The following is a 9,937-nucleotide window of genomic DNA, read 5'->3' as shown; positions in this document are numbered from 1 at the left end:
AAAATAAGGGGAAAATGTCTTGAAATGTTTAAAGTGAGAATTAGTGGGAACCAACGCTTTACTTTACACTTCCACTTTTCCTGCTTTTTACTCTTTTTTAAATAAAGAAAAAGAAATCTTTTATTTTATTTTTCTTACTTTATTTTTAAAATAGATAACTCTAGTCTTTCACATGTTTTAATTTTTTAACATATAACAATGTAATATATACACTTTGTAGTTTTTGCACATTTTGAAGACCACAGAAATATATATATATATATATATATATATATATAACATTTTTGCAACGGCAAGATATGAATATGTATATATCATATCATATCAATATTTAGGTAACTCAACCCTTTTAAAGAAAAAAAATTTTAGTGGTACAACTTTTAAAATTAAATCTTAACAATATTGGCAGCGGCATTAATTTTCGGGATGGTTATTATCATGGTATCTTAATAATATTTTTTAAGATAAATTTATTAGTTTATTTAGAGAAAAGAAATAGCAAATTCTAGTCGTAAATAGTGAAGGATAAGCTCTATTAACACAACAAAAGCTTTAACTTCAGTATCGATAGAACATTATGACACGTTGACAATTAATTTTGTCACAATTCAAGTACAACATATTTAGAGCGATTGCAAGCATTTAATATGATAAGAGTCGAGCATTCACCAAATTAGAGAGAACGACAACGAAATCATCTCTAAAATCACCGTAGAATTGATTCCGACATCAGAATTTTGATAATGACAAAGTTAAACCATTTTCAACAGTTCAATCAAAATGCACGACTTTAATTTGTTCATTGCTCTAATGCATTTATTTTAGAAACAATGACATTGATGCATCAAATTATGTATCGATTTCCCCATTAATAGTTCCTAATGATGAGAAATGATTCAATAAAATCCACAGAACATACAGTTGCAATTCAGTAAAGATTTGTGAGTGATAATATGATGAAAACATTATTGGCCTTATCGGGATTGGCAGGAACCGCCGCATAGCCACCGTCCTATTCCAACTTTATTGACGTATCTTTTACCCACCAAAATCTCAACAGTTGCAAAGTTGCCGGCAGTGACACAATATTCCCCACACCACAAAGCAATTGTCCCCAACGCAACAATGACATCCAAACAAACATCACTTCATTCATTTCTTTCACAGTCTTTTTGCTTTCCCCCACTTCCTTCAAACTCAAAAAGCCCCAAGAAAACGAAAGAAAAAATAAATGAACAGATATGGAAAATCAGAGCACATTTGTTATTTGTTATCTAATTTTTATTTTCTATACCCATCAATCCCCTCTAAAAAAGGGACAACCATTTGACATACTGAAAATATTAAATTTAAAATTAAGGGGAAAAAAGAGTTATCATTTATCATCATCCTCGTCATCACCGGACTTATGGTGATTTACCTTCGAACAACCCATTACACGCGCTGCCGCCGGTTGAATCTGTGGAGTAAGTGCGTCAACCACAGTCGCAGAGGACATCTCCATCTGGCAAACCCTAACCGCACCGATCAACTTTTCCGGCAACTCATTCTCCGTCTGCGCTTCCACCAGAAATCCCATATCGATTGTCACACTTGTCACGTATCCCAAAGCGAGGTGCAAAATCGCGTTAGCAATTGCCGAACTGGAGATATCGACATCAATTTCCAAATAATTTGGTCCCCTATGATAATTGCACGTCAAAGCTTTACCTAATAAGCAGGCTGCGTAATTCCCCACCGCCTTTTTGACGATCCATGGGCCTTTGACAATCCGGTTGACGATCTTGAACCGTTGGTTCCTGAAGGCATCATCTCCGTTGACGAATCGGTAGAGCAACGAACCGGGAGGGATAGGATCTTCCGTACCGAAATAAAAAACCGCGCTATAATGATCTTTGCCAGGGACTTGGAGATTGACGGCGAAAACGAAGCTTTTCATAGACTTGCCTTGGGATTGAGCTTTTTTCAGCGCGTGAGAAACACGGTTGTCGGGACGGGCGAGTACGTTGTCGAGCTTGGTAGTTGACTTGAGCCAGTCCATACCGAGGGGAGAGAGTAGGTAGTCTCCGGCGGGAGCTTTTTGTCGTTTAGTGAGGTAATTAAGGGAACGGAGAGAAAAGAGGTTACCTGGTGGTGACGCCCAACCGTTGGTTCCAGTATCGAGGTCCACGTGTTGCAAGGATCCACCGTTTTTTGAGTCGGTGATCCAATCAGGGAGGGAAGCGGAGGGTTTGGCGGCGGAATCCATGGCGGAGCCTCGGTGTTTTTGCTTAGTAGTCGGGCACATGATATTTATCACTCTCCTCTTTTTTTCTGTTTTTCCTAATACTTCTTTTTTGTCTTTAATACGAAAAAACAAGAACGCAGATAGAGAGAGAGAGAGGGAGAGAAGGTTGGTGTACTTTGTATGTAGAGTGGAGGAGGGACTGATAAAAGGTACAAGTAAATATACCCTTGGGTTTGTACTAAATTACAATAGCGCCACTTCGTTTCCGAGCGGGAAAAGAAGTTTATTAGTACCAAAATTCTTACCATGTGTATTATGCGTAAATAATTATTTAAAATTTTAAAAATAAAAAATTATTTATTTTAAATTAATTCCCAATCCAACCATTTAAATAATATAAAGATAATGCAAGTCTCCCATACTTGTTTTTATTATAATAAAATTATTATCAAAATTCATCTCAAAAGCTAAATGATATTAATTTCGTTTTTAAAAAAATAAAAATTATAAAAGATATAGAGAAGTATAAATTTTATATCAGATTTATTAAAATTTATCCACTACTCTAAAATTATCACCATCATATAACTTTTCGACAAATAATTCATATTCTAATTATCAAGATTTAAAAATAAAATTTATATATAAATATCAAATATACAATTTCTTTGGAAAAAATATATAAATAAATATAAAATATATTAGCCTTTAATATATATATATAATTAGTACATATTATAATTATAATGGTTCAAAAAAAAACAAACAAAATGCAAAATCTATATTTATCATAAATCTCTTAATAGAGTTTGTGTCATGGATAAACTAGATATTAATATAACTAAAAAGATTAATATATATTTTAAATGATAATTAATATTATTATAATAATTTTTTATATTCTTTAAATAAAACAACTAAAAATCACATATCAAATTATCTTAAAAAAGTATCGAATAAGCGAGAATAATAAACGCAACTAACACGACTCGAATCTAAATCATACTTGAAACGATAAATACTTTTAACCATCAGGCCATCACATGAGATTAAAATATTATATTTAAAAAAAAAACAAATAATCATACACCAAATATCATAAACTGTCTTGTTCTTCTGCCATTTAAAAGAAGCTGGCAGATGCTCATAATTGATGACCAAACTTATTAAGTTAATAATCATGATAAATGGTATAATTAATTTAACCAATTTAAGTGACTCCCTTCATTATATTTTTTCCCTTTCACTACCCAAAAGTAAGGGATAAATATAACTCAATATTTACATGAAATACCATCCATCTAAACCTCCTTCTAGTATTAGATTAATTATAAATACTAACATATAACACATTTAATATAAAAAATAAAAAATATTATTAAATATATTTATTTGAACTATGGGGTGTGACTCGTATTTACGAGATGACGTCGCGACGAGGTCTCGACAAGAAAAAAAAAAGAAAAGAAACGTCGCGAGCGACAAGATGTAATCGCATATGAGTTTTGGTGAGAGTTTCATGGTAATCTTATTATAGGTTCTTATCATATCTACTCATTTTGATATAATGCTTAGAACTACCCAACCTTTAAACAAGAGAATAATGAGCTTTCAGTGCACTCGAACCCACATCCTCTTGTACTGGCAGCAAAGTCGATAGCAATTGTGCTAAGACTTAATCGGTTATTAAAAGTACATTAAAACACCAACTTCTCGACTAAATATTTAAAGGTTAAATTTTACTATTAGTCCATGTACTTTACAAAAGCTATGACTTTGGTCCTTATATTTTAATTTGATCAATCTTAGTTCCTATACTTTTCAAATAGGTCAATTTTAGTCCTCGTATTTTTTAATCTGGTCAAATTTAGTTATTGCACATTTTGAAATTTTAGTCTCGATCCAAATAGTACCGGATAGATCTGTTCAATTAAATTTAATTATTAGTTTTGTACTATGCATACAGTTGTGGATTTAATCCATATTCTCTAATTGGATCATTTTAAGTTCCTATACTTTCAAATTTTGGAATTTCATTCTTAACGTAAAAATCATCGTTAATCCATTAACTAAATTTTTAGTGAGTAATATGTGGAAATAGCAAGTGACATGACATTACACAATTGATAATATATTTGTCTCATCAAAATTTGAAAATAACTGAATGAATTTAACAATTATCATTCAAAGGAGGACTGAATTCTAAAATTTAAAAAGTACAGGGACTAAAATGACCGAATTAAAATAAATGAACAAAATCTACAACTTTCATAAAGTAAAAGAATAATTTTGATAGAATATTTAAATATAGTGCAAATAAGTATTTAATATATGTATATGTCAAGGGTTTTTTTTTAATAATCTCAAAATAGGTTTTGATCATATCTACTTTTCTTGATATAATGTGTAAAACTACCCATAATTCCTCTCTAACCCATGAATAGGAATATAATACGTTTCAGAGCACTCAAATTTACGTACTCCTATATTAAAAATAATACTCATACCAATTGAACTAAAACATAATCCGATATATGTCAAGATATTTAAATAGAAAGTAACAGTTAATGGTTTAGATTTACGAAATTGGTGTATGAGCAATAATGTTTTGCAATTCATAAGAAAATAGAAATTAAAAGAATAAATAAGTTCGTAATTGCTGAGTTTTAATGAGACAGAGACAAGAAAGGTGAGGCAACTTCAAAGACAAACTTTAGAGAGGAATAGAAAAATTGAACCGTCGGACAAAAAAATTGACTTCGTCGATGTTGATGATATCATTATATTTAATACACTAATCATATTTTATCTTTATCTTTTTGCCGATTCACAAATATATATATTTATATATTTTCAGTTAATTATAATTACATCTATCCATGAGTTGAGCCGATCCAAAGGTCTGCTTCAAAAGTGAGAGGATTTATCGGGTCGATCTTCGAATAAGGTTTTCTTTTACTCGGATTCAGCCCAGTTCAAATTTGAAAAAAGAAAAAAAGTTGTTGCTTTTCTTTATTGTTTTCTCATAGTTTTGCTGCTATTTCACTATTATTTTATTGTTATTGTTTGAATATTATATAACTCTTATTTTATTGTTAATTTTGCTACTATTTCAGCGGCATTTGTTTGTTAAGTTGCATCTATGTTAGTGTTATTTAAGTATAATTTTTTAAAAAATTATTTTTAATTTGTTGAGAAACATTTATTTTAATATTTTTAGTGATTTTGATGTATTATATTGTTTTAAAAAACTAATATAAAAAATCTTAATGCGGGCGGGCCGAGCTTGAGTTTTAGCATTTTTATCTGAGTCATATTTGGGTATAATTTTAGGCCTATTTTTTCAAGTCGGGCCCAAACTTATCAAACAAGCCTAAAATTTTGTCATGACTCGACTTAGCCCAACCCATGAACAAGTCTAATTATAATGTACAATCCAACATTTGTTTTAGTGGTTAATGTTTCTGTTAAATATTTATAGAACACAAAAATTATCTAATCGTTTGAATCATTGTTGCGAAGTCTATAAATTATACACACCTGATTGAATCATAAACGCTTCACTTTTGTTGACTCTATCCCACATTGATAAAACTCTCCCGAAACATAACCTAGAATCAAATCTTTATTATGTAAAGAAATCCAGAATGAGAGTGCATTTTTTCTTTCTTTCATTCCAAGTAAAGCCTCCTTAACGTATCAACTACTTGTAGGGTAGGAAGAGTTGTATTAAACAACCCAAACTTTTTTTTAACAAATAGAGAGTTTTGGATATAATTGGTATACGGGATAAATTATTATAACCCAAAATTTATAAATAATGAAAGGCATAATCACGTGTTTTTTTGTTGTCAGGACACGTTGCATCATGTGTACAACACTACACAGGACTCAATTCATTTGAAGTGCCAACCGAAGAAAGCTGATATTTTGTTTCTTATGGCCTGTTTATTTATTTATTTTGTTATATAAAATTGCTCACACGTACGTACTTACATATTATATATATCTATATAATGTGGTTGCAAATGGCAGCATCTTCTGATCAGTTTTAATAATTGACGAGGACGACGACTTTTGCTTTTGTCTCCTCCTCGTTTGAAAATGGGATTGAGATGCCCATCCTCAATTAATGCCTACCTTATTGTGTTTCATAAAAATAAAATTGACAATTTTTACATTATTAGGTTTGGTATTTACATGTTTCTTGTAATAATATTTTCTAGAAAAGGCATTGTATATTAGATAACTTGTGCAAGCCTAAAAATGACCCAACAAAAAGAAAATGGATTTGAATTTTGATTCTAAACTTCTGTATGGATAATTATGGGTACAACAATACGATTAAAGCAACCAAAAACCTATTTGAATGAACACATGTAATTTCATGCATCACTTATTTTATGTGATCTTGCTTATACAATAAATGTAATATTAAATCCATAATACAATCAATAATTCAAGTCCATTCTATTTTAATCTTCGGATGATTGTAATTAGGATAAATTAACGGATTAATCAAATTAGTCACAGAATCAATTTGGTTGGGGCCAATCAACCGAAATTAATAATAATATATATTATATACATCTATGACTATGACTATAAACACAATATGTTACAGATAAGTTCAATATATATTATATAAGCCCCTATATATATATATTAATGGGCTTATAGATATGACCAAAAAATATAAAAAATAAAACAGTTAACAAACATAAAAATTTAAAACAACTAAATAAGAGAATATTTGATGCACTGTTAATGTACATATTCTATGTACCATCGACGAATAATGACATTACACTTCATCATTAAATAAAATAAAAATATTGTGAAATACTTATAAATAAATACTAATAATTTTATTTGCACATAATTACATAATAAATAATAGTTACAAATAATATTTAATTATGTTTAGATAAGATTATTAATATTTATTATTATTCACATTCCTAAAAGTTACAATGGGTACTAATCACATCCCGAAATAGTATTATTTATGACCAGAAATTCCTTTGACTGTGGAATCAAAAATCTTAGAGCACTCAATTTCAAAATTTTCAAAGAATAAAATTTTATTTTATTTTAAAATAAATTACATCACATCACATCTGTGACTATTATCTTAAAAGTTTTAAGTTTGATTATTTGATAATTTTTCAACTGAGTAGGATGCTCAAACAACAGCGGGATTAAATAATAATAATATAGATAGATATATGACACTGCAAGACTAAAACCAAATTATGCACATATTGCACTTCAATCACAACAAAGTTTGTAACTCTTATAATACATTACCTATACTTTAAAAGTATGGTCATTTGATAATTTTCCATCTAAGTTGATGCTCGAATGACTTGCAACATCAATTCTATTAAAGATTTTAACAATATTAGCAAGACCAAAAGATAAATGAGACACTTATTGCTCATCCAATCACAAAAGATCACACGGACAGCAGCAACTCAATCCATTATTATTATAGATCATGAAAATGATTTAAGTGTAATTGGAAAAATAACCCCAATATGGCTGAAGTAACCAGGTTGTTGTTGAAGACACTATTGCAAAACAAGAATGGCTGGATATTCAACAAATATGTCCCTTTGGCTTGGCTGGCTAATGGAAGGAAACATGAATCCATTAACAAATACTCAGTAGCAATAATAATCCAACACAATAGGGTAAGCATAAAGGTAAAGTCAAGAACATCTAGAACAACAATGTACAAGCATGAAATATGAAACAAATCTAAGGTTCAATTAAACATAAGTTACATGGCAAATGATAGATATCACAAAAAATTATACTCTTTATAAACCTCTGTCTCTACATGGAATAAAATCCAGCGTAAGTAACCTCCTGTGAAAGAACAAAAATAATAGTTAGTTTGTTTTCCTAGAGAATGGACAAAGGGAGAGACTAGGATTATCGGCAATTACAACGACCGAGAAACTAGCTAATTGGAGAGCTACAATCAACTTAAATGAAACAAGGCAATACCCAAACTTAGAATCTGCATTGACAAATGAATACAGACCTATATGATCACTGTATCCAAGCAGTGGAAGCAATTAAGATAACACAAGTCCCCATGTACTTGCAGCCAAAAATTCGGGGAAAAGAAACTCTTTCTAACTAGTTTATGTATTTAAGACATTCTCTGTCTTGAAACCAGACGGGTTAAATCATTGTCAAACAAAAAGTCATTAAATCATCTTAAATCCTCAATTGTTAGGATTTCTCTAAAAGAGCTGTGCTCAATGTAAACTGTAAAACAATTAACATCAATTTTGGTAGACATCAAGTTTTCCCCACAATCATAGTGCAACCCTAAAGTTCATATTCAATGGTAACCTTGGTGAAGAATGATAACCATCAGTGATAATATAAATTGTTAGCTAGCATTTCTATGTTCTATTTGGCTAGGCCTTAATAAAAGATTAGCCAATGCATTTCTGGAGAAACACAATTATTTGCTGAACCAAGACAGACATCGTATTTGTCATTAACCTAAAAAGTAAAAACTCCTAGGTGCTTTTAGGCAAAGGCATTTGAGACAATACAATATCACAAATATCATACTGAGAAGTTTTACACCCACAGATTACTCTATAATACACCATAATGAAACCCTCTTAGCTCTGGAAAATCATATTAAACCTCCGATTCAAAGATTGAAAATTTGTCCAATACTTAATTCATTGGACTGAGGGAGTACATAGCATTTATACATCTTCTCATTTCACAACAAGAACATTCACCAGAAACCAATAAGGTTACAGTGGCCATTTAATAGGACTACAACTAAATAAATGTTTTTATGTACGAAAATATCAACTCTTAATGAAACAAAGCACAACTGGATAAGAAAGCTCAAAGTTTTATACTAGGGAATAAACATCAAAACTACAGAAAAACTTTGTTTTAATGTGTAATATCATACGTTAACTTTTATTTAGTGCAATTGTATACATGGTACTTAGATTTTGATTCAATTTTTACAGATCGTTAACAGAGGTAACACCATTTTACATTTATTTATTGCATAATCAATCAATTATATTTAACCAATATGGGAAAAAAATTCAAATGTGTACAATTGAATTACAATCAAAGTTTCAAGTGTATATTTCATGATCAGAGTTCAAGTATTACATTGCACAGTGATCAATAACAATCTATTTTGATTTATATCCACAACCACACTTCTCCTTTGGAAGAACAAAGATGTTTCTAATTCAAATGAATCGAATAGTTGGATTAATGGTTTACAACGATTGCAGCAGACTTGCCACTAACCATATTCATTAAAATATCATGAAATCAGTAAGAAACAACGAACTAAAAGCAAGAAAAAATAGGAAGGTGTTTCACAAACCTAATATTTCTCAACTTCCCAATATAATGTAAGCTTAGTGTGCCTTTCTTCTTTGGGGCTGCTTGTCAGTAGCTAATCTGAAAATCCAGTAAACCTATAAACAAGTAAAACAATGGATCACAATATCAAATTTACAGAAAATAAAATAGAAATGGTTAAATCTGAAGAGTGAAAAACTTGCCAAAGCGAAAACATGAGCAGCAATCAAGAGAACCACCAATACCGGTACCAAATCCAGAAACCATGGGCGCAAAACTTGTGCTTCCTTGGCCATTTCAGTTGCCGAGACCGGAAAATTCAGAGGGAGAATCTTTCTG

General features: G+C 30.5%; 1 protein-coding gene and 1 long non-coding RNA gene across 3 annotated transcripts; both read right to left on the bottom strand.

The window, feature by feature from the left end:
- Positions 1–770: 770 nt before the first annotated feature.
- LOC105772898 (protein ENHANCED DISEASE RESISTANCE 2-like) lies at positions 771–2,410 on the bottom strand. Of its 2 annotated transcripts, none has more exons than XM_012594388.2 (2): positions 1,421–2,410; positions 771–1,189 (listed from the first exon to the last, which is right to left on the bottom strand). In XM_012594388.2, exons 1-2 carry the CDS (start codon positions 2,285–2,287, stop codon positions 1,013–1,015), a joined length of 1,044 nt encoding a protein of 347 aa, XP_012449842.1. In that variant the 5' UTR covers positions 2,288–2,410; the 3' UTR covers positions 771–1,012. The 2 variants fall into 2 exon arrangements, with proteins under 2 accessions (XP_012449842.1, XP_052482787.1); XM_052626827.1 differs by having other exon boundaries at positions 1,127–1,196.
- Positions 2,411–7,862: 5,452 nt separating this feature from the next.
- On the bottom strand, positions 7,863–9,712 carry LOC105774581 (uncharacterized). Its single transcript, XR_008192653.1, has 2 exons — positions 9,621–9,712; positions 7,863–8,101 (listed from the first exon to the last, which is right to left on the bottom strand). It is a non-coding gene; the product is annotated as an uncharacterized LOC105774581 (long non-coding RNA).
- Between the last annotated feature and the right edge of the window lie 225 nt (positions 9,713–9,937).

This window comes from Gossypium raimondii, chromosome 13 (genome assembly GCF_025698545.1).
Source record: "Gossypium raimondii isolate GPD5lz chromosome 13, ASM2569854v1, whole genome shotgun sequence".
Classification (NCBI taxonomy): domain Eukaryota; kingdom Viridiplantae; phylum Streptophyta; class Magnoliopsida; order Malvales; family Malvaceae; genus Gossypium; species Gossypium raimondii.
The sequence above is the reverse complement of the archived record's forward strand: the minus strand, read 5'-3'. Positions and strand labels throughout refer to the sequence as shown.